Below are 24,417 nucleotides of genomic sequence, written 5' to 3' on the forward strand. Positions count from 1 at the left end.
TGAATGAGTTCTTATAATAGACATTTTTGCTTAATTGAATAATTTTCTTTGTCATAAGTGAGAGTTCATTTGATAGGGTGACTGAGAAATGAACATGAAGTAGAGACAAAAAGGAATCTCTAAAATGATTATTATTATAAAAATTATACTGCTTGGGACTACTACATATTTATACTATTTAGCTTTAGCTAAATGTTCCCCATTCTTGCTGACAATCTTTTTTTTCTATTTTACTCTATATCCTACTCTACAAAGCTTCTCTTTCAAATATTTTCTATCCTCTCCAGAATATCTCTCACTCTGCTGAAGTCTTTGCTTTGTTGACTTTCTTATCTCAAAATCTATCTGTATCTTTAATCATCTTCTTTTCCCCTCTCCTGTCTATGGGGCAGAAATTCTTTCAAGGTGGATTTCTCCACCCAATTTCTTTCTTCCTATATCATCATATATCAATTCTGTTTTTACATAACGTGCCACTGTCTTCCATCATCAACTTTTTTATTCATCAGTATATGCATGTTGTCCATTCCAGAAATTTTATAAATGCATATTGAATTGAATGGAAAAGCCCTTGCCTTGACTGAGCTATTCATTTGAGCTGTCATCCTTTTTCTTTTTTCTTTAGAGACTACATGTCAGAATAGTATTTGCCTTGTTTCTTTACTTTTTCTTTACCCATTTCTTAACCCTTTGCATTCTAGTTTCTTTTCCCATCATGAAGGAACTGTTCTTTCAAAGATATCTAGGCTCACCTGATCAACAAATCTCATGAACCTTTCTTACTTTTCATTCACCTTAATATTTCTGTAGCATTTGTCATAATAGGCAAATCCTTCTTTACTGATATTTTGTTTTTTCTGTTTTTTTTTGACACTGGATTCTCTTTGTTTTCCTATTTCTTTGCCTGATCCTTTTTCTACTGTTGTTGGCACTATTTTCTCCTCCCACCTTCCAAATGTAGGCATCATTCAATATTCTATTCTCTGCTCTCTTCTCTTTCTATTCTTATCTAATTCATCTGGTACTCTGAATTCAACCCTCAATTGTTGTGTGAATGACTCCTAAATCTTTGCAAAACTGACTCTTGGCCTAAATTCCAGGTCTATCTTTGAAACTGCCTTCTATATGTCTATCTGAAGATTAAAGTGGCCCCTCAGGCTCAACATATCCCTGACACTATCATCATCCCTTTCACTTGAGAAAAAGGGAAATGTTAGATTGTGAAACTCAGGAAGAATTCAGATAAAGAAGATTCTAATTATTTAAGAAAATCTTTACTGTTAACAGACATCAGGAGCAATATTGATTGAATTTACTGGTCAGATTTTTGGGGAACAAAATAATACAATAGAACATTCTTTTTGTCTGGGTTTCTTTTGATGAATTTGTATGAAGTACTCTTTCATGGTGATCATAGCAATAACTGGTATGATTCATGTATGTTGTAATTGTTAACAACAAATATGAGATTATAAATTGGTTTACAATATGTACAAACTAACTCTGTGTGTGTGAGTGTGTGTGTGTGTGTGTGTGTGTGTGTGCGTGTGTGTGTGTGTGTATAGAAGTGTGGCCTGGTGAATCAAATGGTTATCTAAGTCAGGAAGACCTGAACTTGTGTCCTTTTGGTCACATACTAACTTTGTGGCTGGTCAAGTCACCTAAATTCACAGACCCTTAAACAACTTTCTAAATTGTAAATTGCTGGGGGCGGCTAGGTGGCACAGTGGATAAAGCACCAGCCCTGGAGTCAGGAGTACCTGGGTTCAAATTTGACCTCAGATACTTAAAAAAATACATAAATAAATTGTAAATTGCAGAATAATAACTAATATGCAGTAGTAGAAAGAAGTTCCATACTTGAAATTCCCTACATCAGTGATATCATATATCTATTCAAAATTAATATGTCCTGCAGATTTTTGCCTCTGTACGTTGAGTGATACATTTGCTCTTGAATTCCTCTCCCTACCCTGTCTACTCAAATCCTAACGATCCATCCAGGTTTTTAGCCCAAATATAACTTCTCTCATGAAGTCTTTCTGGATCCTCTCTTCACCTCTTCTCAGAGGTTATCTCTTATTCCTCTGAAGTTTCTAAACATGGTGTTCTTGTCTTTCTTGGCAACTATTATATTTATTCTACTGGGGGATGTGAAGCAATAGAGACCAGACTAGAATGAGATTTGAATAGAACAGGCATCTCCCAGGAAATTCCCTGGCTTTGGTGAGATACCAATCCTAAACCCAGGTAAAGTTTCCTCCCTATTTTCTCTGCTTGTTGCAGAACAGATCTCAATGGACTCTAATCTTGCAGCATCTACCCTAACCTATTCCCCCATGCAATGAGGGTGGATGGGAGGATCAGAGAGGGAGATCAGGTTCTTCCTGATCAACTGCTTCTTGGCTTCTTTACAGTTTTGTACCAGTTTGTAATGAGAAGTTTTACTGTTTTCATAAATCAAATGACTATTAAAATGAAGTGTTTGAATTTGTTTTTGGTCAGTTTTGAGCAGGAGGTTTCCCAGCTTCTGGGTGGGGGCTTGACAGCAAAAATGAGAGATTTTTTATTTTAGAAATTTAAGAGCAGACTCTATAACCTATTCGACTTTAGACCAACATACAGGATGGCATAGTGGATAGAATACTAGAGCTAGTCAGGGAGACCTGAATTCAATTCAGCCTCAAGGTACTAGCCATATGACCCTGGGCAATGACACCAGGGCAAATCACTTGTAACTTGTAACAAATAACGAGAGGTTTCTCTTTCAGGTTTAATTTCCACATTTGTAAAATAGGGATCATAGCACCTATCTCTTAAGATTATTTTGAAGATCAAGGGAGATAGCATACATTAAGAGAGCTTAGCAAACCTTAAAATGCTATATAAATTCTATTATTAGTATTACTATTAAGGATAACATGATTTAAAACCCAAATTATTTAAAATACCCTCTACCTGACTAATTAATTTAAATTTATTTTTCTGTATATTGCTAATGCTTCCAAATGTGCAACTTGTTTATACATATTCACAACATGCTTTAAAAATATGTTCTTCTATCAACTTTTACATTTATATGTATTATTTCACTATCATGTAAAATATTTCAGCATTGTTAACAAGCTGTTTTTTTCTTAATAAAAGATGTGATTCAGAATCATGATGAGATTTACATTGTTTAAATGTAAATGATCCATACTTTGAAAAAACTGTAAATCCAGACTGGCATCAGTGTTTCATGTCTGTAATTCACTAAGATCATTTCAACAAATAATAGAGAAAACAGGAAAGCATTGAGCTTTGGGACTGCTCTCTCTAACTGATCTCACAATGGTTGGGAGTTTAGAGCAGCTGCCAGTCCTGTTCTCTCTCAGACAGATCTCAGGTTGCTAATCAGCATTACTTCCTGAATACCTTTGCTCAAGTTCTTATCCAGATCTCTTCCATAAGCACTAGAGTTTGTTGGGTTCTACTTAGCTTGTTTGTTATGTTTTTCAACTTGGCTGGAACCAAGCAGGTACCATAAATATCAGGTGGCTGAGGGTTACCTGCTCCAACAAGGTGGAGTATTAAAATACACTCTGCTCTGGCCACATGTAGAGAATAGAATGGAATAGTGGACTGAAAGTTACTTCAAGGGCAAAGAGAAAAGATACCTTAAGGATGCTGGTAAATACATAGCTGCCCAGTGTAAGTATTGACACCTGGGAAATTAGCACACATTACAAATCAGGGCTTGATTTATTATTTTGATTGTCTAAACTTAAAAAGGTAATAGAAAAATGTTAATAATGCAGATTAAATTTAAAAGTGTATCATAGGTAAAGTTTTTTCCCTTTGGGAGATTCAGTTGTTAAATATTTACCAGCATGCCCCTGGCTATGCCTCCATATATTTCCTGTCTTTCCTGTGACCTTCCTTATTTATTTTCCCCAGTAAGCTTCTGGGAGGCACTAGAAATACCTCTAATAATCAAATACCTTCTAAGAGTAAACATGACCTGAAAGACTCAGATTTTCAAAAAGTTACTATTTTTTTAGAAGATTGTTTGAATTTATATCGAAGATTGATAGCCCTCATGTTTACAATGTGTTTGACATATTTCTAAAGGATTACCCTTCTCTTAACTGCGGGCCCCTAAGTATAAATGATAAGCTGCTTCTAGAAATACATTGGCATATAGGGCAGCTAGGTGGCACAGTGGATAAAGCATGGGTCCTGGAGTCAGGAGTGCCTGAGTTCAAATCCGCCCTCAGACACTTAATAATTACATAGCTGTGTGGCCTTGGGCAAGCCACTTAACCCCTTTGTCTTGCATAAAAAAAGAGAAATACATTGCTATTAACTTTGAATTATTGAGTAGGCCTCGTAAGAAAGACCTTCTACATATATTGCTCATTTGAGCCTAATAATCCTATGAAGTACATACTCTGGGTGTTATTATTTACATCTCCCAGGTGGGGAAACTGATACAGAGAATTAAGTGACTTGCCCTTGGTTCCAAAGCTAATAAATGTCAGAGATACATTTTAAACCTGTGTCTTCCTGAATGAGTCAAACACGCTATACATTTTGTCTTGTGGCTTATCGTTTTAAGTTAAATCTCCTTTATGTCTCCTTTTTGTTTTATTTAGTGAACATGTTACAAATTTCACTGTCAAATCATGTTTTTTTAAAATAAAATTTATTGATGTTTTTTTCTTACATTTCTATAATTTCCTTTAGTATTTGTCATTTCCCCTTTCCCTCTCAGAGAGCCATCCTATAAGATGTTTTTAGTTTGAAATTGAAAAAATATCCATATGATTTGGTAGTTCCTGTATATACTTGAATCATGAAAGTAGCAAAGAAAAAGACAACACAATGTAGTGGGATCTAGGCTATAGTCAAAAGAAGTGTTAAAATAACATCTCAGATATTTTACTATCAGTGCTTTGGATCTCAGGAATGTGCTTGACAATCGGTTCTCTAAAAAACCAAATGTACACTCAACTTCATCTTAACATTTTCTTCATCACTTTTTTAAGTCTAAAGAATTAAAAAAAATTAAGCCTTGATTTGCAGCATCATCTGAGTTCTGAGTTGCAAATGCTCATGCTGAAGATTTAATAATTGGTTTTAACAAAAAAAAATTCACCATCCTGAGCTGGTTAGAGCTGGCTCCAAGATGCCATTGCTCCTTATCTATAAAATAGGGAAGTTGGACCAGATAGTGTCTAAGATAAATTCTAGCACCAAATCCTGTGATTCTTTGGTATCTGAAAACTATTTAGTTTAAGCTTCAAGAACAAAGCTAATCCCCCCCTAATTATAAAAGATGTGTCTTTTTAACAAACCCTTCGAATTCCTAGCATTTTATATAACTAACATTTTAAAAGCACTTTACATACATTAGCTTATTCAATCCTTATAATAACCCTATAAGAATATATGTAATATTTTTTTCTATTTCATAGCTCAGAACACTGAGATTCAGAAAGAGTAAGAAACTAGCCTGGTGTCCCACTTGTCTGAGACAAATTTCAAACTCATTTATTGCTGATTTCAAATTCAATATTTTTTACTATTACAGTATGCAGCATATGGATATTCATTTACTTGAATTTTACAAATCACATATTTTTTCAAAAAACTTAAAATCCTTTGGGCAAAAACATTTTTAAAAATTAATAATTATTGGAACTATTTCTACAAGTGTCCTCTTCTTAATTAATATAATTTGATAATTAATTAATATAATTTGACCTCTTCTTACTTGTCCAAAGTTAGAGTGTTGTAATTATAGAATCATAGAATTTTAGAATTGGAAGAAACCTTAGTGGATATCTACTCTAATTCTTTCTAAAAGTTCAGAAGATCTGATCTAGAAAACTGGTTTTACCAATAGTTATGTGACCTTGGGCAAGACATTTAAGTTCATTTTCCTCAACTGTATTACCTCTCAGGGTTATTGTGAGATTCGAAAGCAAAGAAGGCTATAAAAATGTAAGTTATTTTTATAATCATCAGAACTTTAAAAAAAAACTATGATCTAATACACTGTAGAGAAGTAATGCCCTCAGAAGTTTTTGAGAATCTTTTATATTATTGTCTGTTCCTATACTAAATAATCTTAGATGGCTGTGCCTTTTGAGTTCTTGGCTCTGCTTTCTTATTGTTATTGTTGCATTGGATAATTTTAATAAGAGCTGAAGCAGTTCTAAAGGGATGCTTGGAATGGTCCCTAACTATTTTGTAAAATAATTTTTAGGGGAAAAATCATAAAAGAACATCCAGAAATGGTTTGCGTATCACAAACTTTTTGTTGTGAGACTTTTCTGAGTATATCAAATAATAATAGCAATATGTTGGCTAGGATGAGTCCTTTGTTTACACTTAGGGGCCCTGGTTAAGGGGGGGGTGAAAATCCTTCTGATATCCAAAGTAGATTGTAAATAACAGTGATTCTGTAGAAAAGTAGGAAAATTAGCAAGGAAGGGCTCTCAATGAATAAAACTATATAATTGCTTTAAAACTATTTAAATCATCATTAAGATATATCTGAACAACATCAAAATAGAATATTTTCAGATTTTTTTTGCCATTTCCCAATTTTTCCTTTGAATACAAAATATGTGACCTTTATTTCCCCCAAAGGTATTTTTTTTCCCAAGACTTCTAGATTATGAAGATTTATTAGCTACAGAAAACACTTTAACCAACAAATTGTTATATTCAAATTTTTTTCAAGCAGTTTCTGAGAAATTCAGAAACTTTCGGGCATTAGGACAGTCTTTACACATTATCACTTCATTATGAAAATGCAAACAGGTAGAGAGACATGAAAATGCAGACTTCCTATATTCCAAAACTATTTTTCCTACATTTTCAAGCTTGAAAAATAGACTATTCCCAAACCTCAAATGATATATTAGAAGTACTTTGTAAAAACATGTAAAGGAGTTTCCCCAGGTTTCCAAAAATTACCACAAGTCTATCAAATTATATTGTATATGCTAACTACATTTGTTTCAAAATAATTCATGCTGTTAAACATATCTTATTTTATATGATTTCTGTTAAATACATCTATACAGATTAACCTTTTTGATCTTGAAATACCCCATAGTGTGATCAATTCTCAGTTGTCCTGAATATTGTCCACCATTCATTTTAAACAATAGGATATGTTACCTGCAAGATCTATTGTAATTCAAACTCTACAGTTTATGGCAATTTGTAGTAATGTGGTGAAGCTTTATTTCAAAAAGAGATGTAAAACTGTCAGTCTCATTTACCATGAGTAAATAGAGGGAATCATAATTTCTATCTAAGGAAGCAGCCCCCATTATTCTTCACTTTTAGAGTGACATTTTTCAAAGGACAGGCGGAGCACTAGTAATTAGGATAGTCCTTTAGGAATTTTAGCTGATTAGAGTACCCCTATGACTAATGCTAACTGCCTGGCTCAGTCTTCCACTCCTCCATCTGCCTTCCTCTTTACACTGCCCATTTAGTTTCTCTAACCAGTTTTGGGGAATATTACAAAGTTTTCAGGTGCTGTTCTTTACCAATTTTCCAAAGAATCTATATAATTGGCAGATTCTTTGGAGAGGTCAACTTATTCTTTCACCTATATTTCAACACTAGAAATAATCATTGAGGAAAAATAGCAAGTCATCAAAGACAGCTTGAACAACTAGAAGCCATTATTTTGAAGCATGGCTTTTAGATAAATAATTCTACTGAGGTTGAGATCTGGAGTTTAAACATGCTATTTCCATGCTTTTTGCTCTTTTGAAATCTTTCTCAATGAAAATTGCTTTCTATCTGTGTGTTAGTAAAGTTCCTTGGTCGGGGGTTAAGAAGCAAAAACTTCCTTAGCATGCTGCTTTAAAAATGCAGTCAAGTAATTTTAAAGTTAAAATGTTTTCTTACTGTTTTAATACTTTAAAGAAGTTCACATTTGTATTTTTCAATTTACACAGAACAATGAATTCTATTTTATCCTATTGGGTTTTGCAATTTACCCAGAAAAAATGATTCTATTCTTTAAACTAACAAATAACTACTGTTAAGAAGTTTCTTGATGTGAGAAACTATATTAGTAGATTTTTCTGTACTATTATTAATTTCTTATTAAAAAGATGATAAATAAAATGAAACCCTTTCCCCAAGTTAGTTTCTTTACATTGTTTTAAGTAGCTTGCGATAAAAGTTGTAATTAGCATTCTTGTCCAGGGTCCACTATTAATGGTACACTGTTCAGTCATAAATGCCTGTGTCCCTCCTTTTGATGAGGCTTGAGTCTGGGAGTTCCAAGTTGCAGAAAATATAAAGATGAGGGGCAGCTGGGTGGAGCAGCTGGTAGAGCACTGGTCCTGGACTCAGGAGGATCTGAGTTCAAATTTGGCCTCAGACACTGGTCAGGTGTGACCTTGGGCAAGCCACTTAACCCCATTGCCTTGCAAAAACAAAAACAAACAAAAAATGGAGATATAAAGATGATCAGGTGTCCACTCTAAGTTTGGTACCAATATATTGTGAGATTCTAGCATGGAGGGGACACCAGATGATCTAAGGAAGGGCAAATTGACCCAGGTCAGGAGAGGAATAGATTAAAACTTCCAAGCTAATCAGCTGGCAATAGAATTAAACAATGAGTATTGTGTTTACTGCCCTTCCAACCTGGCCACATAGGGAAATAGTCTCAAAAAGGAAAGCAAAACAAAAATAAAACAAAACAAAACAAAAGAAACCTAATGGTATACTTCTTTCTTAAAGTGAAATTTCAAAGACTAGTGATTTTTTATAAATTGTAACATTTTATATCAAGGAATATTATTTCCAACTTTATGTTGGAAAACATAAAGATATACCATTTAAATGTTCAATTTAAATATTAGTGATAGTAAATTAAACTGAAATTAAGATATGTTCTTGTTAGGAGTTTGGATTTTTAACATTTTCTTCAAAAAATAAATGTCTGAAAATAAAATGAATAAAACTCTACCCCCTTTTGTTTTCCCTGCTTAATTATGTTCAATAAGCATTTCTTACCAAATATTATGTTACCAGACATTGTGTTGTATCATTAATACAAAGACAAAAATAAAAATGTTCCCGTCCTCAGAGTTTGGATTCTATTCTTTTTTTGTATCCATTATCAGAGAAGGTTCTTTAGAATTTTAATTACCTCTGAGCACATCTCATAATGAAACACTTTTCCTTTGTTTTGGCCTATGATTTCATTGGAAAACGGAACTCCCATTGATAAAACTATTCTTTTTACGAATCAATGCAATTCACCTCTTGGTCTGCAATTTGGAGAGCTGCCTCGGTTATTTGAAAGATTTCCCATTGTCATATAGTTTCATATATGTCAAAGACAATTTGAATGTGGGTCTATCATTATTACGAGACTAGTTATCTATTCATTACAACATACTGCTGTTCCAACTTTTAGAAACATTCTTAGCAAATTCTATCCATGTAATGTTATTATTCCTAATAATATTTATAATATAATTTATAATTATCATTAAACATTGCCTTTTCTATTTATTATTGAAAATGGTCAACCAGACATTTCAGTGGTTCAATTCTCATTAGCTATTGGCTTTTTGGCTTATGTTCTAATATGCTTCAAAATATCAGAGTCTGGAAGAGGTATTTTAATTCTTGCCTCCTGACTTAATATGTATGAAGTTATGCATCAGAACTGATCCTACAGGGCAAGCTGAGGAAGAGTAGAACTAAATTACAGATAAGATTAGTCTTAGAGAGAAAGGAACATGCAAATATAGAAAATAAGACCTTGGGAAGAGGAGCAAAGAGATCTGGTAGAACTGTTTTTTTTTTGGAAACATTCTTTGTTACTTTCATTTGCCAATCTCTCCAGGCTTTGTTTCTATTGTTTACAATGTATTATAACAGCTATTGAGCAAGAAATGAATTCATTGAGCTACAATGTTTTATAGAAAATTCTTGAAAGGGGGGTAGAACTAAAATAAATCAAAGATATTATCAGCTGATGTCAATATCATTTCCCCTGGACAACCTACTTGAATCTTTCTAATTCCTGGAGCTTCCTTTTCATGACAAGTCATTTCAGAAAGAAATGAGCATATAACATTCTATTTCTTTTGGGAGTTCTGCCAGCAATTTCAGAGAAGGTGTATAGAGTCATAGAGCAAAAATTGAATTATTATTATTTAAAAAGGTGTAGCCACTTTCCCCCTATAAAGGGGAACACCTTAAGAGAAAAAAAATGTTTCTTCAAGACTGAAGCCTTTTTTTCTTGCTTATTTGGTATTGTATACTTTTTACTAGACATTTTGAACTATGATGTTACTAATGTATCTTCTCCCTTTTCCTTTCAGCTTGCTTCTTTAATTGAGGAGTACATGATATAATCTCCATAAAGAATGGCATCTGGGCCTATGGCTCCTACTAAAGATGAAAAGCTTTCCTCTGGCATCGATGATCTCCACTTTTCACTACAAGGTAAATTAAATGGGTACTTGATAAATCTACTCAGATTTTAGCAAGGAAACTTTACTCTTTTCTATTCAGGAATTTTGTAGTTAACATGTGGCTACTGTCTCCACATGCAGATATTATAGATAAAACTTTTTCAAAAAATATGTACTTTAGGCCTGTTATATAACAGTTGACTAGAGAAATGGGAATGGAAAAAGAAGTTAAAAATATAAGTACATTGCATATTTTTATAAATATATAAATATATAAATATAAATATATTTATATTTTTTATCTGAAAGGAAAAATTTGTTACTGTAGTTTTCTTGTCTTTTTCTGACTTTTCTACTTTTTTCACATTCTTAACTATAGAAATAGATTTGAGTCAGCAATTTAAGAACAACACAGACTTGTTTCATATTAATAATATGGATACTTGTAAACCATTTGGTATTTACATAAATAGATTTATAAAGATTTGGATTGTCTTTTACTGAATTTTGACAGTGTTTGCAACATTTATTTGATTTTGAGAGCTTAATAGTTACAATCACTTTGCCTTCATTTTGTTTCCTTGTTTGTTACCTGTTTAATCTAGTAACTTTTTGACTTGAAAGATCAAACAGAACTGGACTGTTTGGGTAAAGCAGATCTTAGGCCTGGGAAACAAAATGGTGTCTAGTATGAAAGAAATGAGCATATAACATTTTCTTAGGACTCTCACTCTCTAGTTTAGGAGTTTTTAACAGGGGTCCATGAACTTGTTTTAAAAAATATGACAATTCTATTTCACTATAATTGTTTACTTTGTAATATTACTAATTATATTTAATGTATTTAAAGACATAATCATAAGAAGGGACAGTTAGGTGGCACAGTAGACAATTCCAGGCTTAAAGTCAGGAAGACTTGATCGCAAATCTGGCCTCACACACTAGTTGTATGATCCTGGGCAAGTTAATTAACCCAGTTTACCTCAGTTTCCTCCATTGCAAAATGAACCAGAGAAGGAAGTGACAAATTACTACAGTATCTTTGTCAATAAAACCTCAAATAGGATCACAGAGAGTTGGACAGAGTTGAAATGTATCACCATTCTAAGAAGAATTTCATAAGCTTCACTAGATTTCCAATGGGAATCATGACAAAAAAAAGATTAAGAACCTCTGTTTTATTGCTTGCACATATTGGTTTATTTTTAAATTATTCTTTTAAAAGTTTATGATTGGGGCGGCTAGGTGGCGTAGTGGATAAAGCACCGGCCCTGGAGCCAGGAGTACCTGGGTTCAAATCCGGCCTCAGACACTTAATAATTACCTAGCTGTGTGGCCTTGGGTAAGCCACTTAACTCCATTTGCCTTGGAAAAAAAAAACCTAAAAAAAGTTTATCATCAATAAAAAAGAGTTTGAAAAAGTTTAACAGAACTCAAATGTTTTAAAAATATGAATTCCAAATTATTGATTTTTCTAATATCTTTACTCTAAAAAGATAATCTTTTGATAAACCTGGATTTTCACCTTGAGGTAGAAAGGTCAACTAACTTTCAGCAATTCTATTTTGATTAAAAAAAACGCCATGGTGTTCTATACATTTAAATTACATCTAATAGAACCTTGCAATATATAACCAGCTGAGATATATGGTTACAGGATTGGATAGAGATTAATTTTTTAAAAGAAAATATCTTTCTGTAAATCAATCCACAGAAGGTTATATTTAGAAACAGAATACAGCTTCAGTCTTAACTGAAAGACACAGAAATGAAGGAAGATAGTGGTTATGCATCTCTTTGATCATCGACAATTATATCTGCTTCTTGGATTTCCATGCAATGTGGGGCAATAATTTATGGAACAGAATATATTAAACTAAGTGAAAATTTACAATTTATTTCCTCACCCCATAGAATGTTTTAGAAATACTCTTTTTTTTTTAGATTTTTTACAAGGCAATGGGGTTAAGTGGCTTGCCCAAGGCCACACAGCTAGGTAATTATTAAGTGTCTGAGGCCGGATTTGAACTCAGGTACTCCTGACTCCAGGGCGGGTGTTCTATCCACTGCACCACCTAGCTACCCCTAGAAATTCTCTTTATAAAAATCTTTGAGAATGGGGTGGCTAAACCAGTCTTTAGGTACCATTTGAGTAATTGTTAAATTAAGTAAAATTATTTTTAAAATTGCTACTGCATACTTTTCTATTAAAACTTGAAAAAATACAATTTATACTGATCAAGAAGTCATGTAGAGTACACATAACCAAATTATATCAATATGTGGGAAGGTTAGCATTAGTTCCCAGAACAAGATTTATAGATTTCAGCTTATACTTAGTGAGTATTTGGTTAGATCTTAATTTCTTTTATGCTTGAGTGAAATCAAATCTGTGTTTGGTGCTAAGAAATAATAAACAAGGGCAAAGATTTTTTAAACTTGTTAATTTCCCTCTTCCCAAAAATTTAAAAAAATTTAAAAAATTCCCAAAGATTTTAAAAAATTAATGTTTCTATTTTTAATAAATAGAAATCTATTTTCTTTCCATCTCACCATACCATCTCATTGAGGAGAAAACAATAAATTTCTTATAACATGTTAATAAGCATAAGCAAGCAAAACAAATTCCCTCATTGGTTATGAAAAAACAAAACCAAATCTCATTCAGTAGTCTAAATCCATCATCTTTTTGTCAGATGGTGGGTAGCATGCTTCATTATCTGTCCTCTGGCATCATGAATAGTCATTCTGTTCTTTCATCAGTTTTTACAGCTTTCAAAGCAATTTGTGTTTATAGTATTGCTATTACTATAGAAATTGTTCTGGTTCTGTTCATTTCATTATTCTTCTGTTTATTTAACTCCTCAAAGTTATCATAGTTGAATTTTTTTCTTCTCTGTGTTCATATATGCAGATCTTTCTGTGATTCTTTGAAATCATTTATTACTTCATTCCTTATAGCCTAATCCATATAACCATAATTTGTTCAGCCATGTTTATCCAGTTGACCGGTATCCCCTTAGTTTCCAGTTTTTTTTGCCACCCCTAAGGAACCTCTATTTTTGTATATATAGAACCTTTTCCTCTTTGTTTCATCTCTTTTGACTATGAGTTGTTTAACAGTAGCTAACCTGGTTAAAGGGCAGGTACTAGTTAGTAACTTTTTTATGCATATTTCTTTCATGCAAAATTCTTTTCAAGAATGATTGTTCCCAATCTTTGTTCTACAGTGTATTATATATGGTAGTTCTTTCCCTCCCCTGACTTTTAAAGTATTGTTGTGCTTCAAGTATGTACCCTCAGTCATTTTCTGATGGCAAATAAGCAGAAGCTAGATTGAATATTGGATAGATCTCTGGACATGGAGTCAGGGTGAGTTCAAATCTGATCTCAGTCATTTACTAGTCATATTTCCCTGTGTCAATCTTTGTCTGCTTCGATTTCCTCAGCTATCAAATAGGAATGAAAATAGCATCTATTTCCTTGGATTGTTGTAAGGATTAAGTGAAATAATATTTGTAAATATTTTAGCATATTGCCTGATTCATAGTAAGTAGGAACTTAATTACTATCCCCATTCTTCTTTTGCCTTGACTTTAAAGATCATTCCCATGCAAAGGACTCTCAAATTTACAGCAATCACTCTGAGGTCCAGGGCAACAAAACTGTTTTCTGGATAGTTCCACCTACTTGTTCGAATTGCATATTTCTCAAGCTGAGCAGTTTATCTTTCCCCCTAAATCTGCGCTTTCTCCTCCCAATCATTTAGTAAATACTATCTTTTGGTATAAAGTCTTCTTATGAGCCTTCTTTCTGCCTCACTTCTTTTATCTAATTACTTGCCAAGTCATTTATTTATTTAATTAATGGAGTACCAAATGTGTTCAACAGTTGTCAAGTCATTTATTTATTTAATTTATGGAGTACCAAATGTGTTCAGCATACTATATACTAGGTACTGGTGAAGTTAAAAAACACTGAAGATAAAAGTCTAGATAAACCTAGTCCTTGTCATCATTTTAAGTACAAAATAATAAAAGGCAAGTATAGAAGTGCTTGGTAAAATCTGAGAGGGAAGAGTCATTACTAAGTTTAAGACAGGTCTTCTTAAACTGAAACCCAGGATTTTTAACTTTGATAATCATGTTTCCTTTGTTGACACATATATCTTGTTTTATATATTTAAAATAATATTCTGAGAAGGGGTCAATAGGCTTCATTGGAATGTCAAAGGGGTCCAATGCATTACAAAAATGTTAGGAATCTTTGATGAAAGAGGCTATTTGGAGGGGGTAACATTTGAGTTGTAATTTTAAGCAGAGATGTTAAACATACAGACTGTAGGCCCCCCTCAGTACTCCCAAAGGTGACCTGAACCAGATTAAAATGTAATTGAAATAATAAAAAATAATAAAACATAGCTAATATTGCATTTTAAAATTGTCAAATGTGGACTGCAGGAATCCTAATGTATAGGTTAATGACCTCATTTCTATTTGAGTTCAATAACATTGCAAAATTATTATTGATAGGGTCTTATTTTGTTGATAAATAACAAATGGTCCCCAATATTTATTCCAGATAAATACGGGTTAGCTAACAACATTCTTTCATACATGGGATGAAAGCTTAACCATAAAATGAATTATTTCCCCCCACATTACAGAATTTAGAATTGGAAAGAACCTTTCAGGCATTATATATAACAATCCATACTCAAAATATGCCCAACAAATGTTCATTATACCCATAACATACCCAACAAATGTCAATACTCCTCTGCTTAAATATTCCATGGAGGAAGAAATAAACATTTTCTGATGCAATCCATACCACTTTTGAAACATTCTAATTGTTAGAAAGTTTTCTTGATATGTGGCTCAAATTTACCTCTTTACAACTTTTACCTATTTTTCCGGTTTTGCTTCATACAGGCAAATAGAACAAATTTTATCTCTCTTCCACTTAATAGCTCTTCATACACCTGAAGACAGCCAATTTGGAGTTATCTTTCCTCCAGGATAAACTTCCCAGTTCTTTTAATCTCTCCTCATATGACACAGATGTAATGCCCATCACCATTATCAGAAGGTCCCATCAGAGGAGAACAGAATGAATACTGATGGCATTCTGTTAAGATATGAGTATCAGGGTTGAAAGATAGTGGGATTTCCCAATGACAAATTTCATGAGATAGGAAGGTATGATGGAAAAGGGCAAAGAAGTCCAAACTGGTGCAACTGGTGGGAAATGTGTCTAACACATATGGTGCTTAATAAATGCTTATTGACTAACTAACTGGTAAGACCAGAGAACAATATTTACAGACTTCTTATTCCTAAAAGCAATATCTCTATTAAGGTACCCAAGATCATATTAACTTTTATAGCTGTCACATCATACTACTAACTCATATTGACTTTGCAGTCCACTAAAACCCCTATGTATTTTCAGACATAATAAAACTCTATTCATCTCCTCCATTCTATACTAGGGAAGTTGATTTTTTAAACCCACACATAAGACTTTACATTTATTTTAACTGAATTTGATATTTTTATATTCATTGCAATGTTCTACTCTGTTAAGATTTTTCTGAATCCTAACTTGCCATTCAAAGTGTTAACTTCTGTTTTCAACTTCGTGTCATCTGTAAATTGATAGTTTGTTCTCTATAACTTTAACTAAATTTTGACATTAAACATTTTAAATACCAATTACAGAATTCTGAATTACTCGACTGGAGGCTTCTTGCCGAAGTCAATTTGCCAATGAACCTTTAACAACTACTTCCTGATTGGGATCATTCAACCAGGTTCATGTTCATTTAACTGCTTTATCATTTAAACCACATATAATTAAACAAGAAAAGTGATATACTTTGCCAATTTTTTTTGCGAATATCTAGGTTAAGTGTTTGTATAGCACTCTTCTCACTCACCAGTTTAATAATCCTGTGAAAAAGGAAATAAAATTACTCTGGCATGACTTGTCCTTGATGAAGTCAAACTGGCTCTTTGTAATTACCACTTTCTTTGCTAGGTGAACCATTAATGAATACTTTTAGAATTTTCCCAGGAACTGAAGTAAAGTTCTTAGGCTTATACAGACTCTGTTCTCTCCTCCTCCTCCTTTCTTTCTTTCTCTCTTTTTGAAAAGCAGAGACAACATTTTCTGTTCTCAGATCTTGTGGAACCCTCCTATTTTCCAAGATCTTTCAAATATCTCATAATATGTCTGGACAGTCACAATATCAAATCTTTTTGTATTCAAGGAAGTAGCATATCCTTGTAGTATTAATTAAAGACAAATAAGTGATCTCTTACTACTTCCATATTTATTATGTCAACTCTCTGGAAGTCATGAGCTTTGAATAGTACATGTATTGGAATGGGCCAATGGGACCTCACAGGAAGTATGCTCTATAGCTCCCCTAAAAACTTCTAGTTGCCATAAAGCTAGACATGCCTATCATTTGGTGATCACTGTTCAGTCATCTATGCTCAGAAAAAGAATCCTAAAATGGAAAATCATCAAGGAGCCTCAAGGCCTAGGCTCAACTCACTTAGCTTGTCCTAGTTGGCACATGAAAACAGTTACCATGTTGTCGAGTGGACAAAAAAGTAATTCCTCCTCTTCTTATTATGAAAACATTTAAACAATCCTGACATAGTCTCTAGAAAGAAAGAGAAAAAAGGCAGAGGGTGGACTGCTCCCTATTAAAGATCCACTACTCAATCACTTCTTGCTCAGTGGCCAACATGAGAATTGCTCATTATTCCTACCAGATCCTTTAATATTTGGTCACACTTGTCCTTGACATCCCTAGGAAATTCTAGGGGAGAAAGTTTTCTACCTATCAATTGATTGCCTTGGATGCTCTATGCAATCTTGTTGCATTTAATTCTGTCTGTCCTTTCTAGAGCAAAGGTCATTCTCCTTGATAGAGAAAACAAAATCAAAATTAAATTTGAACAATTTCACCTTCTCTCTATTGCAAGTATTTATCATTATGCCCCTCTAACCCATGAAGGTATTCTCTCTCTTCATTGATCCCTTTACCTTCCCCCCAATATAGTTTTAAAAATGCCAACCATTTTTTGCTTGCCTCAGTTGAGGTAGAATTCCTAGTACCTAATGAGGTAGAATTCCTAGTACCAATTTTATAGGACCATGCAGTACTCATATCTACTCTTTTATCGGCCTTTGATTTCATCTTCTAACTAACTTCTAACTTTTAGAGGAGTTGAGGTAAGGCAATTAGTGGTAATTTGAAGGCCATTGGAGAACATATAGCTTCTGCCAAATCCTTTACCAGTAGCTAACTATGCTTATTTGGAAGGACTTGATCAAAGGCTTCTGAGGGAAAAATGTGTGGACTCGATAATCTATATAAAAGTGACAGAGCTATAGATGTCAAAATATTTAGGTGCTGAATATCTGTGTGTCACAGAGGAAGCCAGGTGGCTCAGTAGATAGTGCATGTGCATGCGTGCACACACACACATGTATATATGTATATATATATATATATATATATATATATATATATGTATATATATATATATACAGAGAGAGAGAGAGAGAGAGAGAGAGAGAGTATAGCTTGGAATCAGGAAGATTTGAGTCCAAATTCAAAGTCTATGTGTACCTGGGCAAGTCACCTAACCTTTGTTTGCCTCAATCCACTGGAAAAGGAAACTATTCCCATATTTTTTCCAAGAAAACCTCATGGACAAAATGGTATGCCTGGTTTATGGGATTACAAAAAGTCCAACATGATTGAATAACAACAAAACATTTCTCATATTTCACCAACAACACATTCCAGGTCCCAAAAGCTCAAGCTCTTTATCAGATCTCCATGGTCCAGTCTACTACAATTAAAAAAAAATTACAGGGAAAAATAATCTTTTTTCAAGAGTCAGTGTTCACTGTTAAATGAAGCTCGTTCTGCTTGCACTGATTTATAATATAGTTTGGCCTAGAAAGTGGAAATTTTCTCTTATCAAAATTGTGACACCCAAAGATAGACCCACCCTGATTTGGAATAACACACCTGAAACAATATAGGAATGTCTGCCTTAAAATACAATGATTCATCTCCCTAAGGAGTGACGAAAATTGCTATAGGGCAGACCTAGAGATAATTTTATTTAATTTGCATTTCCTTTGGCTTCATTTTTCCTTGCACTTGCATGTGATTTTTGAGAACATTTTGAGTTCTTTTGCTTGACCTAGATATTGATATTCTCCTAGAATAAAAGTAGTATAGGTAAAATGAAATGGGTGATGCTGCTGCTTGTGAATGTCAGTATAACATTTTTGCCCATTTATAGATTGTTCACCTGATAATTTTTTACTAAAAAATCAGAACAAACCTAATACAGGTGTACAAAATATTTATATACTTTATAAAATAATTCTTTGTTGTATAAAAAGTCTTGCTATTACAATTCACTTAAAGAGGCCTCCTAGTGCATTTTAAAATTAATTTTTGAAAAGCAGTATATACTGGATTTCTCAGGAATGTATAAATTGTATAAAGTGATGGGATAATTGGATTTATAAGGTTCTTATTTTAAGCTGGCATAAAACAAATATTCAGTGTCAAAATTTGCATTGTGCCAACTAGTCAATTCAATTCAACTCTATTAAATATGCATATAAGAAACAACATGTAAAATACACCTAGGCTTAGGTGATATACAAATTTGTTGTATTTTATTGATGTTCAGTCATGTCCTACTCTTCATGATTCCAAGTAGGGTTTTCTTGGTAATGATAGTGGAGTGGTTTGCCATTTTCTTCTCTAGTTTATTTTATAGATGAGGAAGCAGGCTTAAGTGACTTGCCCAGGGTCCTACAAAACCAGTAAATGTCTGAGGCTGGATTTGAACTCAGGAAAAGAAATCCTTCCCAACTCCAGGTCCAGAGCTCTATCCACTGTAGAGTCATCTAACAGTCTCCAGTGACAATAACAGTAATATTTATACAGTACTTACCATGTCCCAAACATCATGCTAAGAACTTAGAAAATTTAATCTCATTTGATCCTCATAGGATTAAGAGAGACTGAGAGTTCTCTATTACATTGACATTTCAGGTCCCAATCCTTCCCTATAAAAAAAGGGCATAAGAAAAGTGAAAATAAAATGATCAATGAGGGAGAAGGTAATGGAAAACATGAATGAAAAAGGATCATTACTGGCATCAGAGATGGAAGGCTGCTTCTGGAAGAGATATCATTTAAAAGATAGGAAGGACAGCAGGCAGGAGCAAATCACAAGTTCCTTCTTTTGCGTAGGTTTATTAATTCACCACTGTAAACTGGAAGTGATTATTAAATGCCATAATCATAATTATCAGACAGAATTTAGGTGTCTCCATTTGGTCTCTTCTTAATGTTAATATAGGGTCTGTTATCTACATGTTGCAAGGCAGTTTCTAACTTTAAAATGAACAATTTCCTCTCCTGAAAGGATCTTTTAACTCTCACCGGAATCTACTCTATCCCTGCTCTTAGACCTGTTATCAACATAATAAAACTTCAGATATGATGAAAAAATTGTGAACAGTAAGGACATCTAAGACCAATTGCTTTGGTTGGGAAGCGTGGTAGACTCTCATGAAGAGAATTCCTTCCATGGCTTGCAATCCCACTGATTAACAGTTGATTTGGGATAAAATGAATAAGGGGACTATCAGTCTTTTATGCATAATTACCAATTAAATTTAGATTAAAGGATTATTTTTTGCTAAAACTTAGTAAATCTCATCACTTAGGAAATAAAATTTTGAATTTCAGGGTGGAGGGAATATTATGAAGATAATTTTTCAAAAAGGAATACATTGAAGGATAGTAGGAATAGGTTGGATGTATGGTAGGAGATTTTGAATAGCAAGAGCACCTGGCCACTTGAGAACTTGGAGGTCAAAAACAGATGGGAAAAGAGATGGGGAAAGTTGTCAAAGACACATTTCATCTATTACAAAATATTACCTCTAGGAAAGGTGGAGGAATCTCTTCCTCCTAATCTTGCTTGTCCTATTGCTCATCATCTTCTCTCCCATATATTTGTCTCAGGAACCAGAAATTCGGTTATTATTAATACAATAGTTCCCTTGTTTTATTAATTAAATAGATTTTGAAGGCTGGAATTGAGACCCCATTCCATTCCTTGGTTCAATCAATCAACATTTATCAAATGTCTAGATATGTGCCTGGGGATATGTTGAATATACAAAAAGAGGCAAAAGACAAAGAGCTTACACAATAGGGGGGTGAAGAGACAACATGCAAACAAATATATACAAAGCAAGTGATATACAGCAGAACTAAGTAATTAATAAAGAAAGGCACTAGAATTGGGAAAGGTTGGGGAAGGCTTTCTGTAGAAAGTGGGATTTTTGTAGGGATTTAAAGGAAGCCATGGAGATCAGTAGTTGAAGAGGAGAAAGGAGAGTATTCCAGGAATGGAGGACAGCCAGAAAAAAATGGCAGGAGCTGCCTGATGAAGTCCTTTGTGAACAACCTGGAGGCCAGTCACTGGACCAAAGTGTATATATTTGGAGGTAAAGCAAAGAAAGAAGGGAACTGGGTAATGAAGGGATCTGAATGTCAAATATATTTGATCCTAGAGACATTAGAAGCCTTGGAGTGCTTTGAGTACTGTGTTTACATGATTGGATCTGGCTTTAGGAAAATCACTTTAATGACTGAATGGAGAATGGTTTGGATTGTGGAGAGACTTGAGTCAGGCTGATCCATTAGCATGAGCTGATGAGGCCATCGCTAGTGTGATGATAGTATCAGAGGAGAGAAGAGAGTCTACATGAAAGATGTTTCAAAGGTGAAATTGATAGACCTTGTCCTACAACTTGGATGAGGAGTCATGATGAAACCTAAATTCAGAACCTGAGGGATTGGGAAGATGGTGCTCTTCTTTACAATCATAGGATAGGTCAGGAATAGGGTTAGGAGCAAGAGAATAAAATCTATTTTGAATATATTGAGTTTAAAATGTTCACTGTATGTCCAGTTTGATATTTTTGAAAGACAGTAGGATACATGAGATTGGAAGTCAGCTGCTACTTGCTTCTGAACTTACTCCTTGCTTGGGTGACAGGCCATTCCTCAATCCACTCTTTGCTGGATTTGAAATCTCTTTTTGTCCAGGTGTTTCTCTGTAACCTGAACTGCTATGTATTGTCACTGCTGGTCAGACTTCATCTTCAGTGTTCATAGACTCTAATCTATCTATCTATGTTCAACTTGGATGGAAAAATGGCTTGCTATGATTTTTTTCCCCCCTTGAATTTCATGATTAGTCCTGGGGAGAGGTGGGATAGACTATGTATCTTTTTGCTACTTCATGATTTTGGCTCCTCTCTTTTTAAAATTATTAACATCTTGTGCCTCTACTTTGATTTCAGTGTTTTGAATTGGGTTATTTGGCCAACTTGTTGACTTTCTAGAAAGCCAGTCAAATACTAAAGTTCCTAACTTGGGCTGATCTTACCATTCAATGAATTATCAATCAATCAAACAGTATTTATTAAGCATCTACTTTGTGATAGGCAATGATCTGGTTGCCAGGGATACAAAAACAAAAAAATGGAATAATTCCTATCCTTAAGGGGCTTATATTCTATCTTATAAATGATATGTATCAATAGGAGTGTTTAAATCAGAAATATCTGAATTTGAATCCTGTCTCAGACACTTCCTAGCTGGGAAACTCTAGGCAAGGCACTTAATCTCTTTGAACCTCAGTTTTCTCCACTGTAAAATGGGAATCATTATAACAATTACTTGATAGGGTTACTCTGAAGATAATATGAGATAACATAAATAAAGTATTTTGCAAATCTTAGAGTGCTATATAAATATAAGCAACTTGGAGGTGTAGTGAATTGTTCAGGAATGCTCATCTTCTTGAATTCAAATCTGACCTCAGATGTTTCCCAGCTTTGTGACCCTGGGTAAGTCATTTAAACTCTGTTTGCCTCAGTTTCCTCATCTGTAAAATGAACTGGAGAAGGAAATGACAAATCATTCTAAAAGCTTTACTAAGAAAACCCCAAATACAACTATATCTCTTTTTCTTTTTTTTTCTTCTTTTTCTTTCTGAATTTTGATTTTGGACCATTTCAGTTTTACCAGGGTGAAGTAAAAGCAGTTGAAATTCAATTGTCTATTTTATGTTTCTGATAAAATATTTGGTGAGGACAAGTTGTAATTCTTGGTTAAAAAATGAAACATTTGGGGTGGCTAGGTGGCGCAGTGGATAGATCACCGGCCCTGGAGTCAGGAGTACCTGAGTTCAAATCCGGCCTCAGACACTTAATAATTACCTAACTGTGTGGCCTTGGGCAAGCTACTTAACACCATTGCCTTGCAAAAAAAAATCTAAAAAATAATAATAAAAAAAGAAACATTCGCATTCACTCTGGCAATCAGTTATGTGTTATTTTAACATTTGGAGCTTCAAAAACATTATCTCATTTGATCTCCCAAAGGATGGTACCCTTTCAGAAGGAGTGTGGGAACCTTCTAGGTGTCTCTTCTGGGCATGTGAAGATCCTACCCATCTAGCTCATCTAAGCTGATTGAAAAATGTTCTCTTAAGTAATAGGCTTCCAGCAACACAGTATACTAAGTACAAGCTCCTAGGGCATAGCAGATGGTTGGGGACAATAATGGGTGGCAGGGAATGCTTTCCCCTACATGGCTGACTTGTTTTGCCACATGTAGCATTTGTAACATAGACTGCAGACTCCTACAACAAATCGCTCACACAGAGTTGTTTGTTCTTTGTTAATATTTTCTTACTTAGTCTGATGCGAGAGAGCATACCTTCAGAGTGCATTGGTTCCTGGTTATGAGGAAATGTTTAACTGCTATCAATGATAGCAGTCTTTCTGCCTGAGAGAGAGGAAAAAACAAAGTGATCTCACCTAGGTTGTAGCTCTCTTAAAGTATTATTCAGTTTAGCATCTTCTTGTTTTAAGAATAATTAAAGGGGGGGCAGAGCCAAGATGGTGACAAGAGAGGATCCTCTCTTAGGCGCTCTCTCATAAAACTTATAAACTAAGGACTAAGTTTTCAAGAGACAGAACCCATAGAGGGACCCAGTGAGTCAGTTTTCCTACTCAAGGTAACCTAGAAAAAGAGAAGAAAGTCTCTGCCCCGCCCCCCCCCCCCCCCCCACGGGTTGGAGGGGCAGCACACCAGAGTGAAAGAACTTTAACCTCCTGGAGGCAGCAGCCCCAGGGCGCTGGAAGCCTTGGCTCTCAGCAGTGGGGGAGTTTCCTGACCTATGCCACAGGGAGTACCAGGCACAATTTGGGGGAACAGCAGGACCACTGCCACAGTGAGCACGTGAAGCCCAGCCCTCAGGGCACACAGCAAGCAGCATGGCCAAGACAGTCCAGATCCAGGAAACAGAAGCAGGCAGAACCGGTAAGCAGGAGCCCCCAGGCCATGAGCCAATTGATCTTAGGGAGGGGAGTGAAGAGAGACTGCTGATCTGTCCTCTGCCCCTGAAACAGGACTCTGGGGTTCTGACCACATTCAAATCCTGATTGCAGTCTAGGCCCCCCCCCCCCCATAGAATGACAGGGGCCCCCTCCACCTCAGCCCCATGGCAGAGGGGAACACATGGTCATTCACAGACCAGGAGGGAGGACAGAGCCTCACACACACTGAGATCCTTGTGGGAGTGTCCCAAAAGCTCAGAAAACACCCCCAAAACAGGCTCAGGCTGGGAAAATGAGCAAGCACAGAATAAAGAGGAACACCATTGAGAAATAGTTTGCCTGTGAGCCCAAGAAACACTCAGTCTGAAGATGAGGAAGCACAAACTCCTGCATCTAAAGACTCCAAGAAAAACAGAAATTGGGCTCAGGCTATGACAGAGCTCAAAAAAGACTTTGAAAATCAAATGAGGGAGATAGA

The 24,417-nt window shown here is 34.6% G+C and overlaps 1 protein-coding gene across 4 annotated transcripts in view; it reads left to right on the top strand.

The window, feature by feature from the left end:
• Positions 1 to 24,417, top strand: part of SYNE2 (spectrin repeat containing nuclear envelope protein 2) — a 414,448-nt gene that overhangs the window by 38,471 nt on the left and 351,560 nt on the right. For all 4 annotated transcript variants that reach the window (XM_074235980.1, XM_074235979.1, XM_074235982.1 and 1 more), the window contains exon 2: positions 10,365 to 10,488. In XM_074235980.1, coding sequence (XP_074092081.1) covers positions 10,410 to 10,488 — 79 coding nt within the window. In that variant the 5' untranslated portion in view covers positions 10,365 to 10,409. The remainder of the gene's footprint in view (positions 1 to 10,364; positions 10,489 to 24,417) is intronic.

The sequence above is a fragment of the Macrotis lagotis genome, chromosome 4 (genome assembly GCF_037893015.1).
Source record: "Macrotis lagotis isolate mMagLag1 chromosome 4, bilby.v1.9.chrom.fasta, whole genome shotgun sequence".
Lineage (NCBI taxonomy): Eukaryota > Metazoa > Chordata > Mammalia > Peramelemorphia > Peramelidae > Macrotis > Macrotis lagotis.